Source organism: Galendromus occidentalis, unplaced genomic scaffold (assembly GCF_000255335.2).
Source record: "Galendromus occidentalis unplaced genomic scaffold, Mocc_1.1 scf7180000077484, whole genome shotgun sequence".
Taxonomy (NCBI): domain Eukaryota; kingdom Metazoa; phylum Arthropoda; class Arachnida; order Mesostigmata; family Phytoseiidae; genus Galendromus; species Galendromus occidentalis.
The window spans coordinates 1032469-1048194 of NW_003805472.1; the positions used below are offsets into that span (position 1 = coordinate 1032469).

A 15726-nucleotide genomic window follows, 5' to 3' on the forward strand; every position below is an offset into this window, starting at 1 on the left:
ATCCGTCTGCCGTCATCTTTGCCGCTGCGGTGGGATCTAATAATAGCTTCAGAATAGAGATCAAAGCTCGCCTCGCCCGATCTGAAGCTTTTGCAGATCTCACTGTCTAACATTCGTCCGTTCCTTGCTGACTCGGGAGACGTCATGCGATCCTTGCTTAGAACTGCAGAATCTTGTTAGGAACCGAACTTGTTTCCGTCCGGCGATGATAATTGCTTCCGATACTAGCCGGTGTAATGAAACTGTCAGATACGGAATTGACGGGACGAGAGTCCCGAACCCCTCCTCGTTCGCTCCAACCCTACGTTCACATTTTGCGGACGAGCTTGCAGACTTTCGAAGCCGCATCTTCAGGACGATGAATAAAATCTCAATCAAGAGCATCCGATAATAGGGACAATCCGATTGAGACATATTCGAGTCCCGAATCGTCACACTTCCGATTCTCGAATATATACTGAAATCAATGGGTCAGCTGGGATGACCTCACTTCCTCCGGTGATTCACCGTTCTGATAATGTGTCTATGCTCGATAAGAGGGTATTTGCGTCCAGTATGATGAGTATGTTGCCCAGCCTGCGGAAAGTAACGGGGACGAATGAGAGAGGCTTGGCAGCGAGTTTCCGAGTTTCATATATTTCAATAGTCTGAGAGTGCCCTTGACGATCTTTCGGCCTGAGGGAACCAATCCTTCTGTCGTTATTTCGATTCCGGTACGGTCATTCAGGTCGAATAACATATGTTTCAGAGCGTCGGGGGGGGGGGCGAAAATTGAAGGAATGGACTTCGTTTTGGATAGGATCACCGCGGAGGCCTGGAATAGTACCTGAAAAATCACACTCATCGATCACCGTTTCGGAGTGTTTCCCCCGTTTACGCATTTCCTCCGAGGAGAAGCAATAGACGCTCATCAGCGTTCGGCTCCGTTTCTTCGAACACGTTTCCTTCCTCGACGCAAGGCTTCCCAGCCTAAAAAGAGACGCTTTGAATATGTTCGAGGAAAAACTGGCAGTTTCGGATCTGAATTCGCATGCGAACATTCACACGCCTGCGGAAGTACATGCGAGCGACCCTTCCACGATGCGGCTGGCTCATTCCTCAACCCGGAGCTGCGGTGTGTTCCCCGCGGTGTTCAGAATCGGAAACCGATCGAGGTCTAGGATTCCCCAAAATATACTATGGATAGGCCATCACTACCGTTCCTTGTTGAACGTGCGGAAAACTTTCTCGAGACCGACAACAGCTAGGGATTCCGTAGGACAGAGGAGGGAAGAAGCTTCCGCAGTTTTCAATTTCGGAGCCACGGATCTCCGGCGGCTCGACGACAGCGACGGCTCAATTTTCTAGAAGAGTGGGATGTCTCCTCGCAGGCGCCTCCTACGGCCACGGACAAGTAAACGCAGGACTCTCATCGCTGGAAAATCTCCTAAATAATGGAATATATTTCAGGATGACGCTCATTTCTGATCAAGGTCCTTTTCCGAGCAGATCCGCGTTCCGTCATCTTTCCCTGTAGAGGCGCCAGGAGAAAAATCCGTCTTTGACTCGTCGAATGTCTAACAATGATTCCTCGGAAATTACCGTAAACAGATTATCCTCGGCTTAGCCGGTCCACTAGGCATGAGAACTGGGATTTCGGAGACGCAGCTATCCGGATCCGAAGCTACGGATGGTGATCATCTCATGGAATCGATTTTCCGAGCTGGTTTCAGGCTCGAATATTTACAAGTTGCTTTTGCACTTTCACACCGAACGAGCCCTTTTCTTGCAGGTTATGTCGAACACATTTTTCCAGAGCATCGTCACGACGTTGAACATTCCCAACGACCTTGTCACGGACGGAGTTACCGTCGCGTCTCCGAGTTCGCACACACATTCACGACACACCCGCACACCACACGAAATAATCAGCACGCAACACGCACGCAGAGATCGAGTCTTTTCGTGATAAACTTCCAGCCCCCCCTCCCAGTCATCGCGTAATCACCATTGAACTTGTGTTCCGACATCCCGTCCAGGACGAAGGACGAGCAGTCCTATTAAGCTTCGGTACCAATGAACTCCCCGATGAGTGTGCCGCCACGTTGGTACGTCCATCGGGGCGGCGCTGGCTTCTCCAGAGCTGTGCGTCAGCTGCTCCGCATCAGCTGTTTCTCTGTCAGCCGGTCGAGAGCGGAGAGACGTTGAGAAAACTATGGTAGCCACAGTGGCAGCGGCGGAGATAACGATATGAAAAATCATCATCATCACAATCACGAGGTAGCATCAGAGCTCCTCGTGCAGTTCAGTTTAAGGGTTCAAATCTCGAGTATTCACCCGATTTCCTGCGGCGATTGGTGGATCATCCCCTCCATCGTCCCAAGCTAACATCTCCAGATAATTCTCATTCAATCCGGGACCCTCCCGGTAGTATAGTCTGGCGCAGCGCACCCCACCCGAACTCAACAAGTTCAAGCCTCGTGTCTTCATTCACCCCATCGAGGTTCAGAGCCTCATCTCGTGCGGTGCGTTCGCCACAGACCTGTGGGAACCCCGAAAACGGCAGCCGGGACGGTCCACGGGGTCCGATCACCCCATTCGAGAATCCCAGCCCTGCCATATCGGATCCAGAACAGGGTGTGAGTTTAGACAGGGGCACCCAACATGGGCTCAAGCGCTCCGCTGTACCATATGCGAGGTAGCAAAGATCACGTCGCGCATCGTCCCTTTCCAAACATCGCGCGCTGCTCGTCGCTTCGGGAGAGAGATCAGCTGGAGCCGTGGCGTTCTTCGGGTGCACCGCTCTGTTCACTGGTCGAGCAAGAAGTCTTTTCTGAAACTTGAGTGCGGAAGGGTACTTCCGGAGAAAGTTCCGCGCTCACAAACACAAAGTTCTCCCGGAGTCTCTTCCCGTTCCGGCATGCAGTAGAAAAGTATCATCTGTGGAACCTGTGAATTCTCAATATAGGCCGACAGAGCAGAGTGGTAAGTCAAGTGTTCATCGACAGCTTCACGGAATGAGATCACAGACTCTGCGTCAAAAGCCTGAACCCTGAGCAGGACTATCCTTCTGCGGGAGTAATTTACTACGAGCTCACAATTCCGACCCAAGTAGTCAGATTCGACCCCAGTTCCACTGTTCTTGGATGTCGCATCGTGACTCTTTCTTTCTCCGTAATCTAGGATCTTCCTGCGAGATTCGTTAATAGACGGCTGATCCAGAATGAGGATAATCGGGGAAGAAAGGTTCATTTAGCGCGAAAGATTCGAATCTTGATATCGGATGCCGCTCGTTTGACAGACGACTGACGGTTTGACAGACTGGCTTCCGGTACACTGTCATGCATCCTATCGTGAGAGCTCGGATGAAAATCGGAGCTCCCAAGGCTTCGTTTAGCTTCGTCCCCGAAGATTCGCCCGGGTTAAATCCTTGAGGATCAACATATTCGTCCAGGTTTCCTAGTTATTAGTTCCCGAAGTCCCGCCAGACGGAGCCGCGAACGCTTCAAGCAGGTTTCCTCAAGTCAGCGGGTACTGGCTGTGGTCTTCAAGCCGAATTCGGTAACAACGTAGTCACCCATCTGATCCCATAAGCAACGCCGTGGGCTGTTCGGCGGTCACGTTTTCGGTGAAACGGGTCTCGTGCTACTACCTCGAGGCTCTGCAAATGTGAAAAGAAGCCGCCGAGAGTCTCCAATAGTCTTCGTGGAGTGAAACACACGGATGTCCATTGCGAACGAAGTCTCCGAAATTTGTCGTCCCACAACCGGAACCGCAGGATAAGTCGGGGAAATCTTCTCGAATATGCTACCCCCCGACTTCGGAAACGACGGGCCGAATTCATTGAGCCAGGTGATTTTTGCTGCGAGGCAGGGCGATAAGATGTAGCGACACGAATCTCAAGATCTTGACGCTCGCGGAAGATGTTCATTTCGATTTTGGGACGAATCGTTCCCTGAGCTCCATGACCATCGCATTCGACAGAAGAGACAGGAGCCGCAGAAGCGAGCGCTCCTTTCGACGGAGAGTATTCAATTGAGACTGTTCCATGTTTCGGCGCTGCAGAAGATGAACTTATCCGAACACTGATTCGCCTATCCGGGAGAATTCGAGCAACGATGTCAACCCCGAGGAGTGGTCGATTCATTCTCCTGACAGGAAAAGGTCGAAGAGAGTGTTTGGTTGTCAAGTATTCCTGGGCGACGTGAGGCATCGCTTGATGCTACGAAACAATCTAAATACTTGGCGCTGGCATCCAGCTGTCTGTGCTTGATAGCTGTCCGGTCAAAGTTCCTCGTCCAGATATAGGCCCCCTAGTAGAGTGGCGACCATTTTGATCTCATTGTGCTCATTCAGGATGAAGGAACAACGAGTCCATAAGTTGCTCTCGGATAATAGAGTACAAACTTCGCGTATTCTCCGCAAGTGTCGATTTTTTCGCTCTTCGACCTCCGCCGATGCGGATTTCGAACTCTATGGCTGCATGAAAGCCTTCCCGGATCCGCAACGAAATTTACAAGTGGGGCGGGGGCACTGTGAAAAAACTAAAGGATCGATTTCTCTTCAGGAACTCGAGCGCGGCATGGACGCTTTCGACAATGTGCCCTCGGACGGAGCACCGAGAGAAAATCTCGTAAGTTATCAACTGGGAAGAGAAAAACGGTGTCGATTCTTACTCAATCGTTCTCCTCGAGGGATCTGGACGAGAGCGTTGTGATTGAGACATTCATTGCCCTCGTTTATCGCAGATCACGACCGCCACGAATTTCCTCCTCAACCCGAAAATCAACCGAGATACGGAAAACGAACAGCGAGCTTTCCTCCAGCGGAAAGGTGCGTGATGCGGAAACTTTGGCCTATAGCCCCGAGGGTTGCATAGAGAGCCTGGCTTCAGAATCCTAAGCCGCCTGATCCACCCCGGGGAGACTCCTTCTGAAATTCAAGTCTTATAGATCCGCCATACAATGACATCACTTCCCCCCCCAGGACTCACCCCCGTCGAGATCGACACGGCTTTCCAGAGACGGATGGCTCTCATGACGGGTCCTGCAGCTCTAGCCGGTTTTCTCAGTACCCCAAAACGCTCGAAAAGTTGGGCCGACACCTTACACCGCTTTGCGATGAGTGTCGCAGTGTTCGGCTCCGCAAGCTACGCTCTGTACTGGTTTTTCAAGGTGAGTCTTGGCCGGAAAGAATTAATGCTTTTGAGTTCCGAAACATACTCCGTCTCTATTCGTCCTTCGAGCCACTTTCACTGTCCACTGAGAACCATGGCGCTTGGAGCTATCCATGGCGCTGAATTACTCGACAACGATGACTAACTTATGTTTTCGCCAGACATACGTTGAGCCGAGACTGTCACAAAATCGGACAGAGCAGATCCTGACCGAAATGCTCCAGGAAATAAAGAGGAAATCCGAAACCGACGCGGAATGCGCGATCAAGACCATGAAAGCGATCGCCGAGCTCCGTGATGAGGTACGTCTAAGCATTTCGGATTGGCTCAATCAGGATCTAGAGCCGATGTCCGATGCTGGCCTCGAACCCTTTCGACCCGGGATTTCTAAGACAGTATTCCGAACGAATCTATCGAGAGACCCTGCAAAGCCCTCGCCTCCTCTTACAGATGGCTGCGATGAAACGGATGCTGCTCGCGAGGAATCAGTTCCCAGCATCCCCGACGCCAACCGGTGTCCCACAAGCGGTAAAAATCCCGCAATGGCAACAGAACCACCAGACACCTACCTTGAAGAAGGAAGAAGTGGAAGCATCCCCGCCCCTGAGCATCGACGTAAGTCACTGAGCCTATTATAAGCAGTGACGAGCGAGAAACCGAACAGCATAGGCCCAGATGATTCTGGTTCGCGCTCGCGGAAAACGGAGGATCGCAGGAATCCGAATCGCGGCTCCGCCCTATTGTGGTGGAGTCTTACCTCACGAGACGTCGGAGACGTCGATACTCGTCTCCTGCAGTGGGCCTCTGTCACGACAATCGTATCTTAGCTTTTACTCGTCGAATGATAATCAGCGCAATGAGAACGGAAATCTTACAGGCATCGGCCGAGAAGGAAGAGAGTGCCCCGGATTCGGGAATATCCCCAGAAGTCACAAGCTCGGATGGTGAGCCCCAGGAAAGAGAGGTGAAGGACAAACCACGCAGCAGCAAGAAGAAGCGCGGTGCATACTGCTGAAAAGGAAAAGGCTCGACGACTCTCCTGTGAATCACCGCGGATACTTCAGAGACCGTAAATTCTGCTAGACGGAAGTCACCGAGGTTCATCATGAAATGACATACGTACATACATACATATATATATAAGATGTTTACGTTTCACAGCTTGCGCCTGTGCGGGCTTCAGACACTCTGTGATGAAAAAACGATTATCGAAGTCGGGTGCGACCGTCTTACGCTTGTGTAGGTAACGAGTAATGACAATTGGGATACTTACAATATTTAGAGAAGAGGAATGAGTCGGTCGCATCTCAAGACGGTGGAGGGCTTCTCGGTGTTACTGTAAATTTCTTCCGGGTGTGGGCTTCGAAAGCGGCCAGTCAGAAAGACGTCTCTGAGATAAACGAGAGTATCTTTGGAAAGAGGAGTCATCCTTATTTTGGGTACACACACCATCCAGGTTTTGTTACTACGTCCCTTGCTCCGGCAATTCTTCGAGCAGATTCCCTGAGGTCTAAGAGCATTCAGTGGACTTTCGAGAGTTCTTCTATAGCGTATCCTGTAACGTCGTCGCGGCCTCTCGAGAGTTTCTCTATAGTGTAGCATATCCTGGAATGTCGTCGCCATCTCCCGATTCCGTCCACACAATCTAGGCTTGACTTGATTCTCAGCATACACCTCAATTTCGAGGACCATTCCGGTTTCTCTCGATCGCCGGCGGGTTCCCGCGCATGACATGGGGCTGATGATTTCCCCACGGGTTCGTGGAACCATCATTGATTCCACGGAGGTCCGACCAAAGAAATGAACGATGCTCCGCTTATTCTTCGAGACCCAGCAAGCCTGATGGTGTCAAAATCTAGAGTCCAGACGACGTGGATGAGATTACAATCTCGGACCTTTCGTGTCTACCGAGCTCAGTCGGGAACGAATGGCGCCGGTGCTATGATCAAATTCCCAACGCGATCCTAATCGCGATTAGCGGCGCTCGAAACCAGGCTATCCTCGAAAGTCTTTTTCCCTCACGATAATTATGATACTATTTCGATTATGGATCACCCAATAGTTCGGGCCAGGCACGCGTATTCCCCCCATGAGGCACCAGTCCGAGTTCGTGGGTATTCCCCGTGAACTTGGGAGGAAGGGTGGAAGGGAGTGACTCCGATCAGATCCCGCGAAACTTCCCGGGAGAGAAGCGACACGGCTGTCGCCCCGACCCGCGCAAGCGTCTGCCGCAAAATTGTGATCTCGCATTGGGAGCATCCTTGAGCCAAGTACGGGTCTATGTGTCATAGTTTTCCGTCGATCCTTGACGAGACATGATGCTCATGGAATTCCCCGCATCCCAACGGCCTCTCTCGCGAGTTGAGGCTGAGCATTGATATCAACGGAAGTGTTCCAGACTTGGAATTTTCTTCCTACCCAAGTCGGAAGTCAATGCCGCCCTCATTTTTTTATGACCCTCATCTACCAGGACATTCGTCAGAGCAAGTCTGTGATAAAACGAGCTATGCATAATATGTATGTTCGATTCGGAGTTTTCTCCCACGAAGCGTACCGAGTTGTTATTTCAGTGTGATACAAATATCGGAGCTAACAGGTCCGCTCGTGGTCCGTGGCTCGAAGGCTCTCCATGACGAAAGAGAAACGGAAGATTCATCCCGAAAGGCATGGAACTGGAGAATAACCAGGCTAGGAGGATGGCTCCTTCATGAGCTCACCTGTCTCACGTCTTTCAGACTCCTTGTTTCCCATTTCGGGACTTGAACAAGTATCCCACTGGATACACTTGACCCAAGAGCTTGAACGGTGCAGAGGAATCTGCGCAACTATCATTGAATTAGTCTTGGATGACTGGAATCAATGTCTGGTTTGTGTACTCACTCACTACAAATAAACAAAACTCGAGACTCTAGACGATCTTATCTAGCCGAAAGAATCTTGACATCATCGGAAGCGACGGGCGCTCCCGGTGGTAAGGATGCGGGAGCGCGCTTGAAACGCAGCAGAATATCAGCCAATCTCGCTCACCATCGCTATCGGCTCTTCATCGCTCATCGGCCAAACATGATACCGTTATCGCCGCTGATAGGACGGATAAGAGCTAGCAGAGTGATAATCGTCGATAGGCCTCACCGAGATGGGATCTTATCTAAGATGAGAGGGGAAAAGCGACTGCGAAACATTCATAAAGGCTTCGAGGTCTGGACTCCCACCATTACCCAATAGTCCGTGCTCAGGAAATCTCCAAGACGCATAGCGGCCAACGACAAATCGAAGGTGAGTTTTTTCCACCTCGAAATCAATATGATGCTACACTTCCGAGATTCGGCCGGATCCTGCTCTGTCCCACATCCCCGCGCGGTTCTTCGCCCTGCCGCTCGGCGTGCCTGCGATGCGAGCGTCAGGCTCACATCATGGAGAGCCTCGGGAACATTTCATGCACGTTCATGGCTTGGGAAACGCGAAGCTCCCAAAGATTTTCCAGATAACAAGATCAGGATAGAGATCTGACGGAGCAAGCGAGTGCATCGACAATCGCGTCCGATACTCATGTTCCATTTCCAGCACGAAAATGGCGAAAATTCTGTCCGGAACTCAAATCTCGAAGGAAGTGTTGTCGGACCTACAGCAAGAAGTTACTGAGATCAAGGAAACCCATCCGGATTTCCGACCGAAACTCGTCATCGTTCAGGTCGGGGGTCGAGAGGACTCCAATGTCTACATACGCGCCAAGTGCAAGGTGATTAGCCCTTTACAGCCGAGCCCCTGGATGACCGGGAGGGTTCGATCCATTCTTTTCATCGAGTTCGGCGATCAATTATAATCAGGCTGATCACTGGCTTTCTTGAGCCATTGCTTACCTTCGCTTCATCTTTTTAGGCTGCGGCCGAGGTTGGCGTGGAGACCGAACACATCCGATTCCCTCGCACAGTTGCTGAGAATGAACTACTTCGAGGCGTGGAACTTCTAAATGCCGATCCTCGAGTCCACGGCATCATCGTGCAACTACCGTTAGATTGCGACAACCCCATCGATGCTGGCAAGGTTCGAATCTTTTCGATAATTGATATGTTCGTAAGGCACGCGGTTGACCATCTTCCTCGAAACCCGTCCGGACCCACCTGTTCTGAACGAGGAAGTCCCTCAATGGCCCTACAAGGCTGCAAAGAAATCGTCAAGTTCCGACTGCGCGCGCATCTCTAGCATCATTCGTGGAAGGGCAGAGAACGACCTCTTGTATGATAAAATATATAGGGGGATGGATAGCGAAGTGTTAGGCAGCGCTAGATGGCGAACGATTTGATGAATGAGGAATGAGATCCGCAGACTTTTCCTCTGTGCTTTCCCGTAACAGCTCGTGTTTTTCTCCTCTTCCGATGCAGGTGACGAACGCAGTCTCCCCTTTGAAGGATGTCGACGGCATCCATACGGAAAACGCGGGACGCCTCGCTCACGGAGAGTTAGAAAACTTTTTCATTCCCTGCACCCCTCGAGGCTGTCTCGAACTCATATTGAGGACTGGAATGGATCTCTGCGGAAAACATGCTGTCATGATAGGACGGTACGTGGATGAAGTTCTTGGAGCGCTGTGCTTCCTGGCTCTTTTGCTCGTTTCCCCTTTCTGGAAGCGAGAGAACACCGAACACCCTCGCTGAGTATTGCTCCGCAATTGTGAAGTGTCGCGAGAGTGTTCCTCGACCCTCATCCATATCGTATATACTCGACAGATCGAAAATTGTGGGAGCCCCCATGTCTGCTTTGCTCCTATCATGCAACGCCACCGTGACCGTGTGCCACTCAAAAACGGAGAGGATCGATGAAATTTGTCGGCAAGCCGATCTCCTCGTCGTAGCCTGCGGATGCGCCCATCTCGTGAAGAAAGAGTGGGTCCGACCAGGGGTAGGTGATATCGAGCGACATCATGACGGCGATAACTCTCCAATCGATTTCGATACATAGCGTGAGGCCTTATGACCGCTATTGAGCCCGAACGCATCCAGATGAATTCAGACATATGTATGTATTTATTCATTTGAATTGTAGGCTGTTGTCATCGATTGTGGCATCAACGCAATCAAGGACCCTAGTCATCCGAAGGGACAGAGACTGGTCGGAGACGTGGACTACGCCAATGTCAAGGAGGTGAGCATCTCTTGCGTGTCGAACTGAATAGATATCGATGGGATGCATTCGACATGGACCTCTCATTCGCAACAGCATGAAATAGTATTCTGGCATGATTTGATGGACCCACAGGTCGCATCCTGGATCACTCCAGTTCCCGGAGGCGTGGGTCCAATGACGGTCTCCATGCTCATCAAAAACACTGTCATCTCTGCGAAGCGCGAGCTCTTGGGAACGCTACGGAACAATCTGCAGTTCTAGATCCCAGAGGCTATTCCGGAGAACTTTTCTTCAACTTCCTATTAGACCCCAAACAGAGACCGTTGTACATATATACGCGTGAGCCCACACCCATCGGAGTGTTATTTTTTCCAAGTATTCGACGCGATGCTGTCGGATTGCCTGATGTATGAATAATTCTGCTCGCACATGAACCTGTAAAAACCGTAGGGTGGACATTGCATTGATATTGTCTTCAATAATAACTGAACTTTCATTTTTCCGTTCGATATTCGTCGTTGATGCAAGAATTCGAGGGAGCCTTTCCGGAAATATGAAACCGCATTCTACTTTTTCACGCTGCAGAATTTTCACCATAGCGGAAATCACAGCGGGCTGCCTCGAGTGAAACCTAGATCCAAACAACGAGATATCACATGTGTCAGCTCCTATGCGCTTTATTTACTTCCCCATTGTTTCATCTCGATATATCATTTTCCGTGCCTTCTACTGCCCTGGAGTCTTCCGATGAAGCCTCCGTAGGGAAGTGGGTACACTACTGAGGCTACAATCTGAATTCCCAAACTTCAAAAGGGACTGCTACCTCCCCGAAGTTTAGAAATCGAAAAGTTTTTGATTCGATGCATGAGCTATCAAAAGCGTTGACTAACAATCGCCACAACCGACTATCACAAATCTTGGCCAGATGATCGCCTAGTATCCACTCCGATGGATTCCACATTAGACGACGAGATAATATATACTCGCTCAAGGAGAGCAGCAATATGAGACGAAGCCCGTCGACAGCGACCAAGGGGTATGGAAAGCTCGGACCGGGCAGGTGTTGCAGTGGAATAATTCTTGAGTCACCGTGGCGGGATAGCCGTCCGGGGCATTCCCTTTATTTGATGGCATACGATATCCCTCATTCGGAATAGTGATGTCCACTTCCGAAGACTTAGACACGCAGAAACCGAAATTCCTCATTGGCATCGCAGGCCCCAGCAAAACAGGCAGTCCACAGGAAAAAGTCGAGTGGATAATCGCGAGTGGATGGGCAATGGAAGCGATTTCCACGGGAAGGAAAACAAAGCGATGACTTATAAACTCTACAAAACTCATCGATGAAATCCGGGAGTGAGGATTATGATTTATGATATATGATATATGTTATGTATGTATATTGACTATTTCTGTCTGGGATCAATCATATCGTCCGCGACCCAGCAATGAAAGAACAAGTTTCGCTGCACCGTTTTCACCACGGTGATTTGTGCGTTTGCGATTCATGTAGATTTTCCATCCCTGATTAAGCTCGAAGAGGGAGACCGTCACGTGTCTCCCCACTCCTGTCTGAGATCCGGAATCATTGAGCAACTCGAGTCTAACAATCGCTCCAAGTCTCCAAGAGAGCGTCACGAAGTGCTGGGAGCATCATAACTTTGGTATGTAGATCTGATAACTCCCGGGAGACGAACAAGTAACGAGGTCTCCGGGAAATTCTGGCGATCGCAAATTGAATTCGATTGATTGATCATGGTAATTATTACATCTCTCGTCGGACTCGTCGAGCCCTCATAAGGCTCGCCCGAAGTCTCGCCGTATGCCAGCTGAATATAAACAACATGGCGTGGCCCAGGTATTTTAGACTCGTTTCAGGTGCAAAAAAACTGGGAATCTGGTCACCGGAACCCCTTCGGAGCTAGGGTTCAGGGCTCCACCTCTGGGATCCGAGACATTTTTCTAGCCAGTGTTTCTCCTCCGCCGAAGAGCGATGACCCATCTCGTCAGGACACGGTCGGGAACATTCATCTTCAATCCTTTGTGATTATATGTTGTGATTCGATTCGAGCGTCATCCATGCTGCGGCTCGTAGTGCAGCGATCTCAGTTTTGAGTGGTCAGGAGAAATCAATCGAGCATCCGAAGATTGGAAGATTAGCATGGTGAAAGGATCTAACCGACGAGGAAGATGAATCCGGGCTTCTGTCTGCTCCTCATAGAGGGCCCTTGGGGGCAACGAGCATCCTGGATGTCCGAGGGGTCATGGAGCCTTTGCGGCACCATGGGGAAACATTATTGGAAATAACTCCGAGCTCCACGGTGCCTGAACACGGAATTCGTATCCTCAAGCGCCGCAAGTCTCACAAGTCTTCATCCTCAATGTCATCTGCCAGATTACCGTGCAGCATGCGACGCGCAACGCGGGAGTGCTTCACGTCTATCGGGACGGTGCGGTCGTACAAAGACGGCGCCTGGAGGAAAATTCCGGCAGTTCCAACGACGCACGCTATGGTGAATATCCACAGAAATAATCTATCGAGTATCATGGCAATATACTTCCAATCCTCACGAATCTGCAGAGGAGTAAGGGCCACGTAAGTGCGGTGCACGGTACACGTGCTCGAGTCGATTATTATCTGCTGGGATGTTCGAGATCCCTACGGTATGTCAGGATGTGCTGCGATTCGCCAGCTGATCTTCACGAATTATTCAATACTCACGCTTTCGAAATCATCTCTATTGTCGATGTGTTGCGCTATGAACATTGCATGACAGATCGTCTCCTCGAAGTCACGCACACCGTGCGCCCTTCTCGAAAACGGCGGGGGCGATCCTTCCACGGGAGCAGAATCGCCGGCAACATTGTGACCGATGTCACAAGCTTCCTCGACGGCGCCGTCTTCGGTCGGAAGCTGCGGTAGTCCAGAGCTCTGTTGATCCTGGTGGGAGAGGGGGCCTGGATGTCCAAATCGAGGAGACGCAGCTTGTAGGGCAGAAATCCGCGGATTCAGAAAGTGGTCGCCGAGGCTTGGCCCACCATGGTAACGCGGGCACCTAGAAAGCACCGAGCATTATTCCGCTTCCGGAAGGAAATTCGGAATCCTTGGACGCTCCCACGTCCGGGATCCAGATCAACATCTCAGTAATGACATCAGAATGTTGTTAAATTTGGTTGACTGAAAGTCTAGTCGAGCTCGATCTCGGGCGAGCGTATCGCCTGCTGTGCATACCTGGGGTAGTCGATTACCTCCCGATGATCTACGTTCGAACCCCGGTCGACTTTGCTCTCGGCAACCTTATTTTTTTGCTTTCTAAGCGCCTCATCGGTTTCGATTTCGTATTGAGGGGATCTCATCAGGAGTAATCGTGGAAGAACCTTTATGAAAACTTGTCGACACCAGGGATTGAGGATGTGACTCGACGGCGATCGGAAATGAACGTTGAGGACTCCGATCGCCACTAAAACGCTCAGCGTGACCAATATCATGGTGAACACCTAGAAGTTTTCGAAGCGTGACAACAATATGGGGTTCACGCGACACGTGACCGAGTTGGGACCATTCATCACTTGAAGGTAGAGAGTCCACTCACGAGATATTTTCCGAGGAGCGGCATAGCCAATGAAGTCGGTGGGATTATCTCGACCAACACGAGCAAGAAGAAAGTCAATGACAGCAAGATGCTGATGGACAGAGATACTTTCTCTCCTGAGTCGGAGGGCAAGTAGAACACGAGAATCGACAGACAAGAAATGCCGACGCAAGGAATAATCAAATTGACGGTGTAGAAGAGCGTTTTGCGACGTAGAGTAATGTTGAATGTTATGTCCGGGTAGGGTTCCTCACAGCAAGCGTAGAACTTTTCGGTTCGCTTCGCCGGCACAGCCATGATGTCCCATTCAACCGAAAGATAGAATTCCGAGAGATCAATGCCGAGAGGAACTATATCCACGCTGTCCACGCCGCGGATATGTTTCAGATCCACCTGCAAAGAGAATCTCTGTTCAAGCGTTTTCCTTCGTGAGAAGAGATAGACGATATATAGTAATTTGACCCGCCGATCCTCTTGTCCAGCCCTTGTCCCCCCAATTATGAAATCACAGATGCTGCGTCGGAAATGATTGATACGCGAGCCCTTTTGCATACCATGAATCCGTCGTAGGTCCAAGACCCGAATTTCATGCTGCAGAGTTGCTGATCAAAAGGGAAATACTGAACGTCCATAAGGCAACTGCTCTTGTATATAGCTGGGGGATTCCAGATGACGGTTCCTTCGTTTTTGATGATTGCTTTCGTCATGATTGTGACCTCGTAATTACCGTCGGCACTGAAACCGAAGACTCGTTAGAGCTCGGCTCGCTCTGGCTGTGATTCAGTCGCAGATTCGAACCGAGTCGGTACTGAGAACCGAAGTTATCGCTCACTTCGCGTACTGACTTGTTATATAGCACGATGTCCGGAAGCCAGATTTGCTCGGCTGGAACGTAGAGTTCCGTCACTCCACCGTACTCTGCAGGATCCCAACGAAGTTTGTGATCGGACCATTCCTGCGAGGTAGGAAAATATATGATGGGTTAGGCTTTCAACATTCCGCAGGAGCTCCGTATCAAAAGGCACGGCGTGAAATTCTTTACCACAGAGAAGCTCAAAGTTTTCTCACCTGATTAACCCAAACATTTGTTGTCATTATCTGTGACCGGAGGTTCTGTCACCAAGAACATGCTCGTTAGGAATTGTCGCGTCGCTACTCGGATTCAGGACTAACGTCTTTCGCTAGTCTGGCCTCGAGTAGCGGGCGCCGGCACTCACCACGTCAATAAGCTGGGAGAGTTTGAGTCCCATTTTGACAGTGAGCCTGTCACTGTTATTGCCAACGGGCCTGATGAGTCTGTTGTAGGAGCTCATCAGGTCATCATATAATCGTTTCGCATCGGGATTAGCTTCAGTGGTCCGGATTAAGGACAAGAATGTGCAATAATAGAGGGAGAGTACGACAGCGGCTTTCAACGAAGAGCCAAGAGCAGAACCGATTGACGGCGAGCCGGGGGCAGCCGCGACTCGCTCCTCGATGTGTCGAGCTTCCATAAACCGACCCAGCCACATGGTGCTGACAGTATTAGATCATAGGAGAGCTGTTGCTTGATAGGGCTATCGACCGGTTAAGACGGATAGGAGATCTCACTTGTCAGGCTCGTTCCCAACATGAACACTGCAGCTACGTATAACGGAGGAGAGCGACCGAAGGACCGTCCGACAATTAAAACCGTCCTCGGCCTGGGACATCAACCGAAATCTGACCGCTTCCTAATGAAAGACTTCCACCTCCAGAGCGGGCGGGCTCATCAACGTTTGCTTCGGTGGCAGATACGACGGAAAGGTCAAATGTCACCCGAAGCGGCTACGCCGGATACAGCTGCATACCAGAGTGCAGCATCCAAAAACGCTC

At 50.6% G+C, this 15726-nt stretch overlaps 3 protein-coding genes across 3 annotated transcripts; 2 read left to right on the forward strand and 1 right to left on the reverse strand.

Moving 5' to 3' along the window:
- Positions 1 to 3501: 3501 nt before the first annotated feature.
- Pex14 (peroxisomal biogenesis factor 14) lies at positions 3502 to 6574 on the forward strand. Its single transcript, XM_003745471.1, has 7 exons — positions 3502 to 3831; positions 4547 to 4612; positions 4728 to 4812; positions 4966 to 5153; positions 5317 to 5457; positions 5606 to 5770; positions 6033 to 6574. Exons 1-7 carry the CDS (start codon positions 3784 to 3786, stop codon positions 6168 to 6170), a joined length of 831 nt encoding a protein of 276 aa, XP_003745519.1. The 5' UTR covers positions 3502 to 3783; the 3' UTR covers positions 6171 to 6574.
- Positions 6575 to 8365: 1791 nt separating this feature from the next.
- LOC100897266 (C-1-tetrahydrofolate synthase, cytoplasmic) lies at positions 8366 to 10785 on the forward strand. The gene is made up of 7 exons (XM_003745473.1): positions 8366 to 8431; positions 8720 to 8894; positions 9035 to 9199; positions 9538 to 9716; positions 9883 to 10054; positions 10199 to 10297; positions 10412 to 10785. The coding sequence occupies exons 2-7, from the start codon at positions 8727 to 8729 to the stop codon at positions 10538 to 10540; spliced, it is 912 nt and encodes a 303-aa protein (XP_003745521.1). The 5' UTR covers positions 8366 to 8431; positions 8720 to 8726; the 3' UTR covers positions 10541 to 10785.
- A 1434-nt stretch (positions 10786 to 12219) lies between these two features.
- LOC100908843 (acetylcholine receptor subunit alpha-like 1) lies at positions 12220 to 15304 on the reverse strand. The gene is made up of 8 exons (XM_018640387.1): positions 15090 to 15304; positions 14941 to 14985; positions 14718 to 14827; positions 14427 to 14607; positions 13873 to 14265; positions 13529 to 13777; positions 13002 to 13220; positions 12220 to 12854 (listed from the first exon to the last, which is right to left on the reverse strand). The coding sequence occupies exons 1-8, from the start codon at positions 15183 to 15185 to the stop codon at positions 12642 to 12644; spliced, it is 1506 nt and encodes a 501-aa protein (XP_018495903.1). The 5' UTR covers positions 15186 to 15304; the 3' UTR covers positions 12220 to 12641.
- Positions 15305 to 15726: the final 422 nt, after the last annotated feature.

Excerpts from the sequence above, each read along its gene's own strand:
- LOC100908843 (XM_018640387.1), bottom strand. The coding sequence starts at position 15,185 with ATGAGCTCCTACAACAGACTCATCAGGCCCGTTGGCAATAACAGTGAC. Across the intron at positions 13,778-13,872 it reads CGCTCCTCGGAAAATATCTC|GTGTTCACCATGATATTGGT; the intron begins GTGAGTGGACTC and ends GAAAACTTCTAG. Across the intron at positions 12,855-13,001 it reads ATAGAGATGATTTCGAAAGC|ATTCGTGAGGATTGGAAGTA; the intron begins GTGAGTATTGAA and ends ACTCCTCTGCAG.
- LOC100897266 (XM_003745473.1), top strand. The coding sequence starts at position 8,727 with ATGGCGAAAATTCTGTCCGGAACTCAAATCTCGAAGGAAGTGTTGTCG. Across the intron at positions 9,717-9,882 it reads CATGCTGTCATGATAGGACG|ATCGAAAATTGTGGGAGCCC; the intron begins GTACGTGGATGA and ends TATACTCGACAG. Across the intron at positions 10,055-10,198 it reads AAGAGTGGGTCCGACCAGGG|GCTGTTGTCATCGATTGTGG; the intron begins GTAGGTGATATC and ends TTTGAATTGTAG.
- Pex14 (XM_003745471.1), top strand. The coding sequence starts at position 3,784 with ATGCTACCCCCCGACTTCGGAAACGACGGGCCGAATTCATTGAGCCAG. Across the intron at positions 4,813-4,965 it reads AGCTTTCCTCCAGCGGAAAG|GACTCACCCCCGTCGAGATC; the intron begins GTGCGTGATGCG and ends TTCCCCCCCCAG. Across the intron at positions 5,154-5,316 it reads CTCTGTACTGGTTTTTCAAG|ACATACGTTGAGCCGAGACT; the intron begins GTGAGTCTTGGC and ends TGTTTTCGCCAG.